General features: G+C 37.2%; 1 protein-coding gene across 1 annotated transcript in view; it reads right to left on the bottom strand.

Annotated features, from left to right (window-relative positions):
- LAMA2 (laminin subunit alpha 2) overlaps window positions 1-19,125 on the bottom strand; it is a 472,106-nt gene that overhangs the window by 340,891 nt on the left and 112,090 nt on the right. The window contains exons 2-3 of the mRNA XM_070417672.1: window positions 15,220-15,390; window positions 7,404-7,516 (exon numbers count right to left, since the gene is read on the bottom strand). Of these exons, the coding sequence (XP_070273773.1) occupies window positions 7,404-7,516; window positions 15,220-15,390 (284 nt within the window). The remainder of the gene's footprint in view (window positions 1-7,403; window positions 7,517-15,219; window positions 15,391-19,125) is intronic.

The following is a 19,125-nucleotide window of genomic DNA, read 5'->3' as shown; positions in this document are numbered from 1 at the left end:
AGAGAGACTAGTCTGGGACTCTTCTGTAGCCTGGTGAGAGATAATGGTGTCTTAGATTAAGTGGTAGTGGTGCAGGTAATAGTGTCAGATTCGGGATATATTTTGTAGGTTCAGTTTGCAGAACTTGGATAAGGGGCATGCAGGGAAACGAATAATCAAGGATAATTTCCAAGGTTTTTGTTTCTTTTCATTGTTTTGTCTGACAACTGGATTAAGAGTGGTGCTATTACTGAGAAGTTCCATTTTGGGGGAGGTAAATCATCAGGACTTCTATTTTAAGCTCTAAGATTTGCAATTTTCCATTAGATGTGCAAATATGTTGGTTGAGGGACAAATGCAGTGTGAAATATTAAATGGCCCCTGCCACTTTCGAAAGTTTCATATCCTTTCTGCGCCTCATTTTTCCAGGTGGAAAATAAAATAATAATACACTTCCAACATAAAGTTATGATGATCCCAAACATAAAGTTAAAAAGAACATAAAACTTTGTTTAGAGTATACTACAATTTAAAATGCATGGGTATTTGTGTGTGCATGTATGTGTATGCTGAAGAGAACTGCAATAAACCCAAATGTTAATGCTGTGAACTTTTATAAGATAAAGTAGAATCTATAGCAAAAAGTGAGTCCACACAAAAAATCCATAAATACAGCTGAACTTGCTATTTAACCCAGGTAAAAATGTCAAGATGAATATGGGAAAAACAACCAATAAGAAAGTACCAATTTGGAAAAACTAAATGTTTCAAGAATAAAATTTAAAAGTACTCATTTAAAGTCATACTGGAAATAGTAGAATGTAATGATTTTAAAGAGATAGATAATACGATGTTTAATAAAATGTACTTTTATGTCAACATGTAATCCATGAATTATTTTACAATTAGAAGTTTTAATGATAATCAAGAAAATTAAAGCTGGTCAATACATTCAGTCTACAGACAGGAGATAAAGATTATTCTAAAAAAAAAAACACACACAAACAAAAACAACAACAACAACAAAAAAACACCTGACAATATAGCCAGATTTAAAAAGGACTGCAAACAAGAGTCTATTTCTTATCGTTTAGATTAAATATCTTCTTTAAGTGAATTGCTAAAACAGAATTTCCACATTATGTAATCAATAGATAAAGGTGCTTTTCGTTGAAACTGAACCCTTTTGGAAACTTGAAAGTGGGCTTCTATTGGTGAAGCTACACATTACATCTTAACTTTATTGGATGTTTTAAAAACTTATATTACTAAAGAGGTGATTTAAGTCTAAAGGGTTGGATTAGCAATTTATACTATTCTGAGCAAGGAATCATTTATATAATACATTGCTGAGGAGGGAGATAATATTACAAAGTAATGCTATAATAGCACCAAAAAGAAAGATCAGAGACAGGAAGATTCTGCAAAGATCTCCATTTATTCAATAGCTATTTACTGGGCACCTATTATTTGCCAGTAACCAGTATCCACATAGATGCTGGAAAAATAATAAAAGTTTGTAAATGAATTAACAAGAACTCATATATTTCTATATTTAAATGGAAAAATAGTAAAGAATTTTAAAAAATTAAAATTAAAAGAAATAAAATAAATAGCAAAATATGAAATTGTGACTTTTAACCCAATCATCAGTGCTAATTCATTTCAAATATAAACTCTTATTTTATCAAATTTCTCATTATTTTTAGATATATTTGACTATGATATAAAACTTTTTAAAAATGTAGATATTTAACATAGAGACTAAACAAGTTTACAACAAACCATTTGTTCTAACAAGTTGTTTAACACCCTAACCTTCATTATGAATCTATATTTGGCAATGCTATTTAAAAGACATAATTTTAGTGTTAAAAAATATGTTTATTTTCTATGTCTTCAGAAATGCTTCTGTTATAAAATTTAGAGTACGAAATTCTACTTAATACCTATGAGTAAACAGGACTTTAAAAGCTGTGTTGATATGCAAATATTCAGGCAGGATTTTCATTGTGATTACAAGAGAAAAGTTAAATCAATTAACCACACTAAAAATGAAGAAATAAGGATTTACACTCTCAAAATCCTTTTGACCAATTTGGATCAATAATAATCTTTGTCAAATCTTCTAGCATGGTGTTTAGTCAATTGCAGTTGTAATTGTCCAAAACTTTTTCTTATCAAAAGCCCACAAACTGCATGATTTATTAAAACAAAATACTTAAATTGACTGATGATTAGCATTTAACAAAGCAATAATTCTCTCCAAGACATTTTGAGAAGGCATTTAAATAGTCAAGTTGGTATTTCAAATTATTTCTATACATATATATTAGAGGTTAGTAATATATTTGATAAGTCCTAATTTTAACGTCAAGGTAGGGTTTTTAATTTAATGCTTTTCATATTAATCCATTCTAATTTTTAGTGACATTAGCACAATTATTAGCATGCATATATGCCAACATATATTTTATAGAGCAAAGAAGCACTGATACTCTTAAATACTCTAACATTCAGGTAAGGAATTAAGTTGCATGAATATCTATTTGGAATACAGAGGGCAGGCTCTAAAATAAAAATAAAAAAAAGAACTGGGTTTTGACTTTGGTTCTATTGCTTGCCAATTGCAAATTTTAAGCAGGTTACTAAATCTCTCTGACGCAAAATGTTCTCGTCTGTTATAATATCTTTCTAAGAGAGTTGAAAATGCCATATGATAAATCATGTAAAACATTTTGCCCAGTACCTAGTACAAAATAAGTTTCAAAAAGTGTCGATAGTAACTCCCTAGAGACAAAAATGACTATTGAATTTCTTGACACTAGTATTCAACATATATTTATATTATAAAAACATCATTTATATAAATAAAGCAGTTCATTCCCTACCTGACTACATATCATGGCTTTTTAGTTGATGACACATTTTAACAAGCTGAGCAAAATTGTCCAGGATTTAACTTCATATAATGTAATGCTTCTATCTGTCATGTTTCAAGATTCTCAGATTTTTATATAGGCATTCTTCATTGCTATTCTTTCCAATAGCATATGGTCTAAAAGTTATTATATATCTCTCAGAATGTTTCACCCCAAATAATCTCAAGAAAGATGTGAAAATCATGAAAGAAAATCTGAATCATTAACACCTCACACCCATTGGGATGGCAATTATCAACAATAACAACACAGAAAATAACAAGTGTTGGCGAGGATATGCAAGAATTGGAAATTCTGTTCACTGTTGGTGGGAATGTAAAATGGTGTAGCTGCTATAGAAAACTATGGTGCTTCCTCAAATACATTAATAAATATACTAAGGGCCCAGTGCACGAATTCGTGAACCTTGAAAGAAACTGCGGGTCACGAGGCTGCAGTAGGCACAGGGGTGGGTCTCAGTCCCCCCCACCATGGCCTCCGACCCCCTTTCTGCCGGCAGCCCCGCTCCTGCAGCCACCGCTCCCACACGCTGACAGCACTGGCCCTGCTTGCACCCACTGACGGCACAGAGTAATTGGGGCCAGCACCAGCAGCAGGTGTGAGCCGTGGCTGCTGCCCCAATCGCGCCTCAGGAGCAGAGGGAGGTGGCGAAGCCCTCAGGGGCGAATGGGCCGGGAGCCACCGCTTGCACCTGCTAACGATGCCGAGCGATCGGCATCAGTGCCGGGCGCTGGCAGCAGGTGCAAGTGGCAGCACCAGTGCTGGCTGTGGGTGGGAGTGGGGCCAGCACCAGCAGTGGGTGCAAGTGGGGCCAGCGCCAGCAGTGGGTGCAAGCAGGGCCGGCACTGGCAGCGGGTATGAGAGGTGGCTGCTGGCCCCGATTGCCCCTCAGGAGCAGGGGGAGGTGGAGAAGCTGGCAATCAGCAGCGAGCTAGTAGGGCCAGCGCCGAGAGCAGGCAGTGGGTGCGAGAGGTGGCACTGGCAGCAGGTGCAAGCGGGGCAGGCGCTGGCAGCAGGTGAGAGCACCAAGTGGGACCGCAGCGCAGGAGCAAAGAATTTTCAGTAATCACCATAGGCTCACCCCAATTACCACGACTAGCACCCCGTCTTTGGTCTGGTGCCCCCGCTCACCTGCTCCACCATTCTGCCATGGCTGACGCCCACCATGTTCCTCGCATGCCCCCTGGTGCTCAGCACACGTCAGAGTGACCAGTTGTTCGGCTGTTCCACCGTTTAGTCTATTTGCATATTAACCTTTATTATATAGGATATATTAACTTTTGATCCAGCAATTCAGTTTTGGGTATATACCCAAAGAGAAATAACAGAGATTCAAACACATATTCGTACACCTAAGTACATAGAAGCATTATTCATAATAGCTAGAAACAACCCAAGGTCTATAGAAAATGATTGGATAGATAAACAAAATATGATATATACATATAATGAAATATTATTCAGCCTTAAAAAGGAAAAAAAAAACAAAAACCTTCTGACACATGCTACAAACACGGATGGACCTTGAGAGATTATGTTAAGTGAAATAAGCCAGACACAAAAAGACAAATATTGTACGGTTTTACTTAGATGAGGTGCCTAGAATAGTCAAATTCATAGAGACAGAGGTGTAATGGTGGCGTCCAGGGGCTGAGAGGAGGGGAGAGAATGGGGAGTTACTATTAAATGGGTACAGTTTCAGTTTGGTAAGCTAAGAAGAGTTCAGGAGGTTAAGAAGGTAGCACAACAATGTGAACGCATTAATTCACTGAACTATAAATGGTTGTTAAGATGGCAATTGTTATGTAGATTTTACCATAATTTAAAAAATAAACCAGAGTGTACTCTGAGAGTCTGACCATAAGTGAAAATGTGGCCCAAAGAATTAAATACTACTTGAGTTGAGAAGGAAAAGATAATCTTAGATAAAGTGTCACTGAGGAACAGAGTCTCTTCTTAAACAAGGTGAAAAATACTGTTATTGACTGTCAGTGAAGGCAATGATGTGAACAAAAAAAAAAACCCCACAGCTTTTACAAAGAACTTTCTGACATATCAAAAGGCAGTATAAGAAATGGGAATTATTTCAGGGATGAATTAGTAAGCCCTATGAGGTTCTCTTACCAAAAAAACACATATAGGCTACTCTATATCATACTAGCAAATAGAGTGATACACTACTAAGATCTGAATATGTATGTCCCCCCAAAATTCATATACTGACATTTTTTAATATACTTTATTGATATTTTACAGAGAGGAAGGGAGAAGGACAGAGAAACATTGATGAAAGAGAAACACCGATCAGCTGCCTCCTGCACACCTCCTACTGGGGATGTGCCCGCAACCAAGGTACATGCCCTTGACAGGAATCGAACCTGGGACCTCTCAGTCTGCAGGCCTGCGCTCTATCCACTGAGCCAAACCGGTCAGGGCCATATACTGACATTTTAATCCCCAAGGTGATGGTATCGGGAAGTAGAGCCTTTGGGGGTGGGATTAATTTAGGAAGCCATAGCTCTCCCTCATAATTGGGATTACCCGCACAAAGAGACCCTTCTGTAATGTGAGGCTTCAAAGAGAAGTCTCAGACTTCCAGCCTCCAGAAGTGAGACATCAATTTCTGTTGTTTATCAGCCACCAGGCTGTAGTATTTTGTTACAGCAGCCCAAACGGGCTAAGACACATGCCTAGTTGGTATCTTCTCTGTGTCTCCATATCTTTAACTAGACAGGCATGTAAAAAGGTGACAGAGCCACTGGGAGGTATGTCAATCATGACATCGGGATGTTATTAATCTGTGAAATCTCAGTTATGTGTACTAGCATAAAATTAAGCAAATTGTAATCTTAGAGTGACATCTATATGGTTTCATTTTCTTGAATATATTCTAACATCACAGGAAAATATCTTTACTTTCTTACTTTACTTCTTGATTTTTCTATTTTATTTTTATTAACAAATTATACTCAATATTGATGATGGAAAAGCTGATCATCTGAAATGAATTCATTAAGATAAGTGGCAGTGAGGATGATGATAAAGCAAAAACGAAAAATTTATTTAAATAGTATGATGGAGAAAATAACATATTCCATCCCATATTGCAAGATTTTAGCACAGAAATAGTAAACAGTATGAAGACAGAAAGCTAAATTAAATATGTACTCTGTATCTTGAAGATTATTTATCTTTGTTTCCTAACTTGACTTATTAAATTAATATAATCATAATGACCCAATGCAGAGAGGAACTGCTCATTAGTATTTGAGCCTGATTTCCTTGGTTGCACTACATTACAAGGACAACGTTTCTTCATTGTTTCAGCCAATTTGAGATTAATCTACATGGCCTTCTAATAGCAAACTGGTTGAAAAGCCACTTTAAAATATTTTTAGAAATAAACAAAACAGGTATTTTGACAGGGAATATATTATTTTTAATATTTACACACAATCTGGCTAATAAGGATGTCATGATCTTTTTTTCTGTACAGTTTTATTATAATCTGTTGCCTCAATTTGAAAATTATACAATCAACATTTGCAAGTTTAAAGAATAAACTGAAACTCATAGTGGGAGCTTCCAAACTAAATCTCATTGTTTGGAGCCATTCACCTTTTATTTAAAGATTCTCTAATAAAGAATATTGCCACTCATTGAAATTTAATATATTTTTGCTGTATTCTGGTATTTCCAATATCTAAGTGGTTTAATTCGTCCCTCTCGGCAGCCACAGTTGACCACTGGAAGAATAAAATGGGAGAATACACAATATCACACCTACATAATGAAATGCAGCTGTGATTTATGTGTGGAAGCCATCGGATAGTTGTGAAAAACTGCCCACATGCCATCTATTTTAGGCTGTGCTGTTCAGACTTTCCATAACAGAATTTGCATGATATGAAAATGTTCACAGATCCTTTCCCCATAGATTTTTAATAGATCTCTTTCTTTGTTTGGCTATTTCTGTTTTTAAATAAACAGTTCTCTAATTTATTTCCTGATTTCAAGAATCATCTTCCACGGCAGTCATCTTGACACTGCTGTAAAATGTTGTTGATCCATATTTTCATCAATAACTCTCATTAGTCAGAACAGAATCAGCTCTTTATTCAGTACTAAACTCTTTCTGTGAATTCATTTTAGTTGTGCTTTAGAAAAACATGCCCAAATTTTAAAACAACAACATAGTAAATGAATAGGCCGCTTTGTTAAGTATGTCAAGAAAATAATGGAGGATGATAAAAAAAAAAAAGAGTATTCCCTCACCAAAGAACTGCTATAACCCTAAAAGCAAATCCAAGATACAGTTTCAAAGTGGAAAATGATTAAGAAAAAGAAGACGAAGAAGAAGCACTACACCTAGCTTAGGAAAAAAGGTGAGGGGATTAAGAAGCACAAATTATTAGTTGAAAATAGTCATGGGGATGTAGAGTACAGCATAGGGAATTTAAAAAAAAAAAGGAGGCACTGTACCTGTTGTAAATCCAGTGTAATGGTCACATAATGGTATTCAATTCCATTCTTAATACTGGGACTTTGCCACCAAGTGTTCTTTCCATCAATAGCATTTGTAATTGGGTGTCTCTCTATTGAATCAGCAGCAGCATGTGAAAGGAGGAGAAAAGATCATATAAAAAAATGTATAGCTGTTTCTTTAAAGAAAAAAGTAAAAACTAAGTTAAAACATCCTCATGTGACTATCAAACATTAAAATGATATAAAGAGAGAAAGATTCATCTATCTTCAACAGAATTTATTTACCATCAACTTTTTCATAGCACTCTACAAAGCAGTGTGAAATGGCTACATTCTGAGGCTATAAAATAAGAAGCTGGCCATCAATTCAAATGGGCAAATTTAATAATAACTACAGAAGTTAAGTGTAAACACCTAATATTGAAATCTAATTGATGTGTCAATCCTTCAAAGAAACAAAACCTCCACTGTTTGAAGTGGCTCTAGTATGCCATCAACTTTGTTAACAGAAACACAAAATTCTGAACAGTGGCTTAAAGGTACTTGAAGACTTGTCCTTCTGACACATTCATTACTGAGACTCGTGCAATCCAATATGTGTCTGGTTTTAATATAAAAGGCTGTCAAATCCATCTTATGCGGTTCTTCACTTGCCAACTTTCCACTACTATTTAAGAGTATAATGAAAGATCCTCCAAACCTCCCAGCCAGCTTTGGCCTGTCCCCACGATTCCAACTCAGTGAAGAAGTGCACACAATAAAAGCAAGCAGGAAGCGGACTGCGCACGAAACTACGTCCTGCCAACAAGCCCTGGATTTCCCTGGCCTTTACTCCGATATATGAGGACAGGATCTATTGTGAGAATAAAAGGGAGACTGAGGATAGACAATGAATCAAAGGTGTGGACAATCACTGATGGTCCCTTACCCCCACAGTCTGCTCTGACAAGTCCCTCCTCCTTACAGATTCCTCATCTCCTCCCACTGAGCTCCGCATCTTACCACAGCCGCCATTGCCTCTGGGCGGCCAAAGCCCTCCTTCCATTTGGGTTCTCCGTCATTGGTCCTTGTCTGAACTCTGGGCCTCATTTCCCACAAGGTCTGTTCCTTTCCTCCTCCTCTAAAGAGGCCCAGCTTGTGCACAGGTCAGACTGGCAGGAGTGGAGATTGTGGGATGTTCCTATTTTTATCTGCAGGGCTTAATTGAAGGTACTTAACGTCCCAATCTCTCCCTTAGAAGTCAGCCTATTTTCCCATAGAAACGTAAATGAACTGGGGGTTAGCTTCCTTGCTGCTCTTCTGTTCTTTATGAATGAAAGATGCCTTGGGGTTTCAGTCTTGAGAACTTTTATGACACTAATTCTCTGCGAAGATGTTTCAAATGAATGGCCTAACAATAACCTTTTAGATCATAACACATTTGGTGTTTTTTTTTGGTAAATTCAAGAAAGACTTCATAAAAGGAACAAACCATATCATTATGAGGAACAACCTTGGACTCTGGGTGTGCCTACAGTAATCCCACCAGGTGCTCCCATGACAACGTGATGAAAAAGCACCCGGGTTGGCATATGAAGAGCTGGAGAATAAGAAGTGAGACAGTCCATCTGGTTCCACCATTTAGTACTTAACTGGCCATGAAGAAGTCACCTAAACTCTGTGTGTCATACCTGCAGTAGGAATAACAAAAATCCACTCATAGCAGTGCCTCCCACATTCTTAATTTTCAGGGGGGGCGGGGGAAGAATTATGAAATGTGTGAGAGAAAGATTTGTGGAATTGACACAGGAGTTCAAGCTCTTTATTTTTCCAGGTAATAACAGCCTCCTGTCTACTTTACTATCATTCAATATAACACCACTATTGTTTCATAAAATAAAGGACATTTAAAAGCAACAAAAGATTTTTTAAAACCATAATATCAATTTGGATAGTTTTTAAGGTATTCCTTTTTTTCATGAAAAATTTAGAATTTTGTTCTCATTTCCTCATTTTGCCATTGACTAGTAAAAATATCTTGGATGGGAACTCTCAACTTACAGGGTTATCTGAGAAACATGACAACTATTGATATAAACATTAATATGCGTATATATTGAAGTATGGTAGCAATCATCTCAGGTAGAAACTTTAGTTTAACTCTAACCCTGCTGTTTGGCTTAACAATAGAAAAGTTACTTTGATTTTCTGAATTATATAAATCATCCCATTCGATCGAATGCCTTATTGACTGTAATGTGAATATCCCGTTGATTGTGATCAAAGCACATTCTTCTGTACCTGGGAACCAGGACAGCACAATTATCCCAAGACCTGAGGGTTCCAGATAATGTTTCCCTGTCAACTCAGTGGTCCCCAAAACCAGGACAGCGCAAATATTCTAAATTGCCTCAATGGCTCTAGATAATGTGTTTCTGGTGACTCAGTGGTCCCAGATAATGTGTTCATGTCAACTCAGTGATCTGGAGACCCAAAACTATAATTAACATGCTTAATTCTGCTTCTGTAAACTGCTTTTTTGCGAACCAGCTTCCTCATTCCAAACCCCTGGGATGTAATCAATACCTTTGTGATTTTTGCCTATATAAATCTGGTGTTGCTGCCATCTTATCACTTCGAGATTTGGGAGAGCGAAATGCCCTCTTGGAGTCCCGGATTGCAATAAATGTGACTCTTTAATTTGACTTCTTGAGGCTTCCTTCTGTGATTCACGGGGTACATTACAACAATATAAAATTAATTATATATCTGTTCAAAATGTACACTGTTCTGGCCCTACCTGGTTTGGCTCAGTGGGTAGAGCATTGGCCTGCAGACCGAATGGTCCTGGGTTCGATTCCAGCCAAGGGCACATGCCTGGGTTGCAGGCTCGACCCCCAGCAGGGGGTGTGCAGGAGGCAGCCAATCAATGATTCTCTCTCATTATTGATGTTTCTATCTCTCTCTCCCTCTCCCTTCCTCTCTGAAATCAATAAAAATATATTTTAAAAAAATGTACACTGTTCTGAATTTTAGTTGGAGACAAATTGCATTTAACAAAATATTTTAACATAAAAATCAAGCCAAATGAAGTCCTCATTGCAATAGAAGTGTAATAGTAAAGTAAAATTATCTTCAAAAGAAAGAAATATTAAAAACTGAATATTCAGTAAATATGCATTTTCAGATTATGAACACTTTTATTACATAATAATTTTATTAATGTAATCTGCTAAAACCTGTTTAACTGAAAACCAAGACTTATGTATTTGAGTTACTTTGTTAATATGAGTTATAGGGCAGGACAAAAATAATTAATTTTTATTGGTAAATTATTTAATTCAACTAAATAGCTATATGGACTTTGTATCAGGTCTTTTTACATTAGCAATCCACTGAGATGAGGCATCCAATCTCATTAATGAAAATTAAATTTGCTATATATACACGGAATAATTAACGCTAGTTAACTTGTTCTGCTGAAGCTAAAGAAGGTGTCAGTTCTTTATAATGACAATAAATACCAGAGCATAACTAAATAGCAAATAAATGCCCTTGGTGGTGTGAGTGGGTGATGTAATTGGCCCATAGGAATCAGAATTCATAAATGAATTATTACTGGCATTTCTAAAGAAAAATAAATAACACAACAAACATTTCCTCAACATCCTCTTGAATCTTCTTTACAGACTGTGGGTTTAATGTGTGATAGAAAAACACCCACACAAAACCACATTTCCAAATCAAATTCATGGCTCTTAAGTAATTGTGAGAAGAGCTGTCTAATTGGAAATTTTGATATCTTCCACTTCAGGTCAAATTGATATGAGACTTATTCACAAAAAAAGGAAATCTGGGGGTTGAATTAATAATCAACCATAATCCCCATTATGAAAGTTTAATCATAATTTATTTGCAAAAACTGATTAATTGTTGGCATACTTCCTAGCTTTACAAGAGATGGAAACATAATATTCTTAACAGGAATAGCTACACAAGTCAATCCAAAGCTAACAGCATCTAAAATTTGGTGAGTAAATTGTTAATAAAGTAAACCTTTCCAATCTTTCTTTTTAATTGGGAAACACAATCTATTAATAGTAGAAAGTTCAAGTTTCCTCTCCTTTGTATGGTGATTAAGTATAGGCTTCCAGATTTATTCTAGCTGTTCACTGAATTTGTGGAATTTTATCATCTGTTGCTACAACTTTTACTAAAATATATTCATGTGAGTTATTACTATATTTTTATTCTGGTGGGGTATTCTTTCTAAATGTCCAGTTCTAAAACAGGATTTTAAAATGTAATGAAGCTAGGAATTTAAAATTAATTGCACAAAGTAAATCCAGACTGTGATAAGTTTAAAAAGCACTACAAATCAATTAAAATGGAAAATACAAAACATACCTCATCTGTACCTGCTTTACTGAAGCAGTTTATTTGCTTCTTTGTCCCAATGTGAAAATATGGAGTCGATTGCCTAACTATGGATGCCTTCCATTGAGACAAAGAGACCTTGAATCTGGAACTTGAAGAGGGAAGTAAAAGCTGCTCTTGGACTAAATTTAGTGAACGCATCTCATTCATTTTTCAACCAAGTTTCCACTCAGTTTTTCCTCCAGCCTCATCTTTGCACTTTTCTTATAACCTGTCTCTTATGATTGACATTTCCTTCTCTTCCTCCTTTTCTGGAATGCCTTCCTCTCGTATCGCAAGTCATTCAGCTTTTAAGTCTAACCACCTTCTTGGAACTTTCTCTTGTTCCTTCAGTTCTCACTGATGCTTTCCTTCTCAAAATCCACGTCACTTATAATATGTACCACAGATATAGTCCTGAGTTTACTGTTTTGAACATTTGTCTAATTGCTTTCTTTAGCTAAGCCTTATTTACCCTAGCATTATACTTGTAGGCAGGAACTATAAATACAGTTATTCATATGGGAAATAATACAGTAATTAATAAATAATACAAGAATAAACTCTGTTTTGCATTCTCACAACTATAAACCTACTTTTACCCCACCCTGTATGTGGATTCATATTTCAATACATACATACAGACACACACATATACACACATATATATGCATCCATACAGACACACACCTTATTTTACATACTATAACTCTAACCCTTCCTCTCTTCCTAGCCCCTCCTAAACACACATTTATATACTCCCAACACCATCCCACCATTCCCCCCAAAACATTTCCATGCCTCCAGGCTTTCTCACATTATTTATGAACTCATCAAGGCCACCAGTTCCTGAACTCATGGCAGTTTCTCCCCACCTTCATCATTTTCCCTAATGAACCTAAAGCTAATAGTCCATCAGTTGATTTGGTTTTTTTTGGTCCTTTCTTCAATTTTCTTGCTTTTGATGTTTTCCCATGGCTCAAGTTAGATCCTTTGCTCTCATCACGCTATACAGGAATAGCAAGCAGATGGGGTGTGTTCCATCACTTCCACCCCACACCCTCCCATAACAGTCTACACGACAGAACAGAACCAGAGTTATTAAAAAGCAAGGAAGGTTCTGGTGGTTGCCATCTTTGGTTTCTTTACTATTTTTTAAGACATTCCTTCATATACTAATACTAGTATAAGACCAGCAATAGTAATCACAAAAGTCCCAATTTTCCAGATATACTGTTTTTAGCATCTCTAAATTAGTAACAGACAGGGGACTAGCATTCCTTCTTTTAACCAGCTGCAAGAAAGAATGCTCAATGCCTCCCAACTTTCTTTTGATATAAAAATGTAAATTGTGAGAGAAAGCTTTTTTCATTTTATAAGTTTTACAACTTAAAACAAAAAGAGAAGGAACACTAAGCAAATTTAAAAGTAATATAACTGTGAAGTTTAATCCCATTATAACTCGCCTCATTGACATTAAGTATTCACTTTATTAACCTCCCCAATATATATATTTAATGATTTCCCAATGCACATTTCTAAATCAGCCTTCATCTCACACCATTCTCCCCTTCTCCATAAAAATGCTTTACTCTTTAAACTAAATTACTTACAGTTCTCTGACTATATCATGCTCTTTTATAGCTGCAAGATTTATGTTTGCTTTTTCTTTTATAAAACTTTTCTCTTTTCATCTTACTAACTTTAGTTTTTCAGTACATGGGTCACTTTCTCCCAGGAATCTCTAGATCAGCGGTTCTCAACCTGTGGGTCACGACCATCAGAAAACACATATAGCATATCAGATACTTATATTACAATTCCTAACAGTAGCAAAATTACAGTTATGAAGTAGCAACGAAAATAATTTTATGGTTGGGGGTCACCACAACATGAGGAACTGTATTAAAGGGTCGTGGCATTAGGAAGGTTGAGAACCACTGCCCTAGATGCTCCCTTAACACTTGATTTACTTTTCCATTTCCCCTCTGTTCTCCTCGAAACCTCTTAAATCAAGGGGTATGTATGACTTAATATTTCAGTAAAATGTATCACTCATTGCCGGAGGCCGGTCCATCCTTGCTGCTTGACGCAGTCGCTGCAGGAAAGAGGCATCTGCACAGCATGTGTTTCAGTGGACCTGGCGTATGTAGCATACTGTTTTTAATATGTTTGCTCCCCTTAGCGCCATGTGTTTTAACCAAAGTCACCTCTCCGAGAAAGGTTGTTTCCCCAGGTGGGGATCTTTCCCTGAGGTTAGGGAGGGGATACAACCCCTTAATTAAGTGCCAGGCGGGTAGTTAAGCTACATGGTCTTTACTCCCTGGAATGAAGATGAGAAACACCTTGTAATAGAAATTGACAGGATTAAAATCGGCTGGTATAAATACGGATGTAACAAGACAATAAACGTCAGATCCTCATCAGTTCCTGACCAGAACTCCGACCAGAACTTTGGCTGGAGATCCTGGCTATAGGTCCTGACTAGGCTGCTGACCAACTGAAGGCTGTCTTCGTGTCATTCCTTCTTCGCCGACTCCGTCCACACCTTTGGGGACCCCTGGACCTGCTGGGATTGGACCCCAGCAGCTCATGGCAGGTGTTCAGATGCTGGCCGAATAAATACATGAATGAGTCTGAGATATCAGAGCTGTTCCTAGAGGCCATGCAGGTGGCTTTGCATGGCGCCTGTCCTTACAACACTCTTCACCTTCATGATCTGCTTCCTGCCTTTGCACCAGACTCATCTCTACTCTCTGCCCTCTAACACTCTCAGTTCTAGACATTCCTAACTACTAGCAGTTCCCAGAGCAAGTGAGGTTTTCTGCCTTACTCTGATTGACCTTCCTGGCATTCCTTCTTCTCTTCCCTCTCTCTCCCTTTTACCTGCTCAGCCCAATCTTGGATCTCAGCTTAGATATCACTTTATATGACAAGCCTTCATTTACACCAAGACTGAATTTGTTACTATCCCTCTCTCCCTCAGGGCCCTATGCTCATTCTTTCATTTGTATCCACCACACTATCTAGTAATGGTCCGCTTTTGCCCATTTCTTCATTCGTTGAAGCCAGGGATCACACTTTATTCCTATTGGATTCCCACCACAGCACATAAGTGACCAATGAATGACTAAAGTCTAAATTAGCAACCACATCCTTGGATATGATTTTGGAGGTGATAAACCTAATGCCTGCCACAGGTCTTCAGCTAGAAAACCCTGGTCAAGCACTGTTCCTGGTTCAGCTAAGGAAATCAAATGTTTGTCAAGTGATGGAGAAAGGCTATGAAAAAGCTCACAGTGGAAAGGAAGTTCTAGAAATTTGGGGGACCACAAGCCCTTAAACTTTCAAACTTCTCCTCAAAATCTCTCAAATTATAGATACTGCCCATTGCCAAACGCAACACTCAAATACGTACGATTTGGATTGCTGCTGTTTTGATTGCAGATTCGACACTGGGGGTCCCTGACGGGCTGCCCAGGCACATGCTCTACCAATTTGCAATACATTTCAGGTCCTTTTTCTCCACATGTTGCATTCGTGGTGATGTAAGCATTAGAAGCAAGATTCAAGACGGCAGGAAATAAACCTGAAAGAGATGGACAAATGAAGGTGTTTGGACCAGAAACAATATGATATGGTTTTGCTGCATTTTAAAATAAAATTAAGACAGGACATTTTTCAGCTAGAAATCAATCAAAAAGAAATTATCAGTGATAAATACCTGACTTAAGTACAATACAAATAACATGTGTTTTCAAATGAGCATTTTTCTTTGTGCATCTTTAATATGGAATTTAAAGCAATCTTCTTAATTTACTAACCTCTAATACTTAATTAGAAAGTACTGTCTCTAACACACACTCTTTAAAAAGCTTTTGTTCCTATTATTGGCAAAAATCTCATTGAATAATCCATCTTCCATTTAAGCTATTATCTAGTATAGCGATTTTCATAGTGTGCCACAAGAATTTTTAAAGCATGCATTGCCTGACTATTTAGTTAGGGACACTGACCGCTTTTCCCTTAGATTGTAAAATGCACACACACACACACACACACACACACAGACACACACAAATATATACAATGACAACAGCCAAGACAACAGTAGCCATTAGATGTGAATACCCTGTGTAGAACCACAAATATATAGGTCATAAAATAGAGTTGCATAATATTGGTCATGTTGCATAATAAGTTTCTGTCTGATTGGATAATTCTTGGCACCAGAAATCCTTATTACAAGTGTAGGCAACAAATTTTTTAAAAAGCCACGTTGAGCAAAAAGAGAAGGTGATTGCTATTATTATTATTTTGTAAATCAATCAAAATTATGCTTATTTATTTATTTTTAATGTTTTTTTCTTTATTCATTAAGGTATTACATATGTGTCCTTATCTCCCTATTGCCCCTGCACCCCCTCCCCCACTCATGCCCTCACCCCCCTGGTGTCTGTGACCATTGGTTAGGCTTATATGCATGCATACAAGTCCTTTGGTTGGTCTCTCCCCCTATGCCTTTTATTTTTGTCAGATCAGCACAAAAAATACATATTTTTGGTATGCTGCAGAATCTTAGTAATGAGTTAATGTGTGTCATGAGATGAAAATGGTTGAAAGTGCTGATCTAATAGTAAACTGTAACCACATGTAAAGATTTTATACAACTATGCATCTGTTTTTCATGGTCAATTTTTATGCTCCAATTATCATTTAATGTAAATGATTACTGTAACTTCTTTATATCCAGACTGGGGGAAATAGAGAATGATTAAAGATTTTGGAAAACCATTCTTTACTGCCTCTGTACTACATAGCATTATTATACAGCAATATCTTACCAGAAACAAGCAATCATTGTCGTCCATGATTACACCAGAAATCATTTTTAGATAAAATGAAAGTGTTTGGCTTCCTTAGAAACAATCTCAGAGCCCCATTTCAGTTCAGGGCTGGGAGGTCTTTCATTCCATATGAGAAGCCAACTCAGGCCCTTTATTTTCTGTGAATTACTGTCAATTCTGCTTCCTACATGTCTAGTATTTGTATTTGACAGACCTCTTTTCAATAGTAAAGTCACTCATCATAAATCACTCTTTAACTGAAAGACTCATCTTGGAGCATTTGAGATTACAGATCATTTGACCTAAGTTATGTAAGGAACATGCTAACCCTTTTGGAAGTTTCTGTTCTGTACACATGCCAAGTAGGTCCATATCAGTTCAACCTCTGACCAAAAAGCCCTTTACTGACTAAATCTCATGTCCTGATGTTTTACTGAGAAACCTAGAGTTTTGAATTCATAAAGTGTTTTCTATGTTATCTTCAAAACTTAGCACATGCTGGGTACAGAGTAACCACTCAATCCTATATAATAAAAGGGTAATATGCAAATCGACCGAAAGCAGAACGACCTGTTGCTATGATGCACATTGACTACCAGGGTCAGACGCTCAACGCAGGAGCTGCCCCCTGTTGGTCAGTGTGCTCCCACAGGGAGAGCACCGCTCAGTGCAGCAGCAGCGGCGGGAGCCTCTCCTGCCTTTGTGGCAGTGCCAAGGATGTCCGGCTGTGCTAAGCTGTCAGTCGGACATCTCCTGAGGGCTTCCGGACTGTGAGAAGGCACAGGCCGGGCTGAGGGACCCCCTCAAGTGTGTGCACAAATCTTGTGCACCAGGCCTCTAGTATATTTATAAAATAAATGAATTATAAATACTGGCCTCATAAATGTTTTTCTGCATCTTCTGAATAATAATCATATTAAAAATAACAATAATGCTCAGCCAGTATGGCTCAGTGGCTGAGTGTCAACCTATGAACCAAGAGGACATGGATCGATTCCATCAGGCACGTGCCCGGGTTCATGCTGGATCTATAGCGGGGGCATACAGGAGGCAGCCAATCAATGTTCTCTCTCTTCTCATCATTGATGTTTCTATCTTTCCCTTTCCTTTCCTCTCTGAAATAAAAATATATTTTAAAAAAGAACAGTAACAGTAACAGTATCCAGCATTAATTAATGTTTATAAAGTTCCAGGCACTATTCTGTCAGCAACTGTTCTACATCTGCACGGACTAACTTGCTACACACAATGCATATATGAGATACACACTGCTATAACCGCTGTTTTGTTAAGAAGTTCAGCAGCTTGCCAAGATGACAACCAGCAAGCAGCAGAGCTGTGATTTAAGCTCAAGCAATCCGGCTCCAGAGTCTATCTTCTTAATCATTACACTACATGGTTTCTACCATATGAAACACGTATATCTATGCCACTTTGTGGTCATGGCTACCCTTAGAATTTCATTGAAAGAAACAATAGTATAGCAAATAGCCCTGGCCAGGTGGCTCAATTGGTTGGAGCATCGTCCCTTACGCCAAAAATGTTGCAGGTTGGATTTCCGGTCAGAGTACATACCTAGGTTGCAGATTCTATCCCCTGTTGGGAGGCAACTGATTAATGTTTCTCTTTTACATCGATGCTTTCTCTCTCCTCTCTCTCTCTCTCTCTCTCTCTCTCTCTCTCTCTTTCATTTTCCCCTCTTTCTCTCAAATCAATAAAAACATATCTTTGGGTGAGGATTAAAAAATAGTACAGTAAATAAAAAATTATTTTAACTAATTATTAATTATTATTAGTTATAACTAATTATTAGAATCTCTATTGCAATCACTTTAAAAACTTTCAGAGAGGTAAGTGAATTCTTATGACCAGGCAATACCTCAGTTCTCATCTCAGTCCCTCTTAGGGTCTCCCAAAAAGCAGCTTCCCAGTCATCTTCTCTCTCTTCTTTGATCTCCCCATACTCACAGGTCTCTAAAATCCCTCTCATCCCCCACCCCATCCCAATAGCCCTCCTGACTTTCACTTTTCTCCAGCTAAATGTTACTTGAGGTTTCCAATTTTTCTTTGTTTTCCAGGAGTTCAGAAATTACTTTTTTTACTTAAATGCAGTCACTACACAATTCATTCTTCCTGATAAATTTGTCTCTCCCAGGCCCCCAGATCATCTTTATGCTCCAACCCCATTTCAATGAGACATTCTGTTGAAGTGATATGTCAGCTAATATAATTATTGGTCAGAAAAATATTAGCCATTCATGAAACTGTTATTGTTTATTTTATGAGGAAATGTAGAGTGTTTATAAAGGTACAGAATACACAAAGGTTATTTAGCTTTTTTAAAAAAGTTTTATCTGTATATAAAAGGCTATTGGAAACAACTTCAATTATATAAAGTTTGTCAGGTGACAAATTTAAAAATAATTTGATCATTCCCAGAGCGATATATAACATATCTCTCTACCTCAGATATTTTA

The sequence above is a fragment of the Myotis yumanensis genome, unplaced genomic scaffold (genome assembly GCF_028538775.1).
Source record: "Myotis yumanensis isolate MYYU_CA2020_CCGP unplaced genomic scaffold, mMyoYum1.0.hap1 SCAF_6, whole genome shotgun sequence".
NCBI classification, from domain to species: Eukaryota; Metazoa; Chordata; class Mammalia; order Chiroptera; family Vespertilionidae; genus Myotis; species Myotis yumanensis.
The sequence above is the reverse complement of the archived record's forward strand: the minus strand, read 5'-3'. Positions and strand labels throughout refer to the sequence as shown.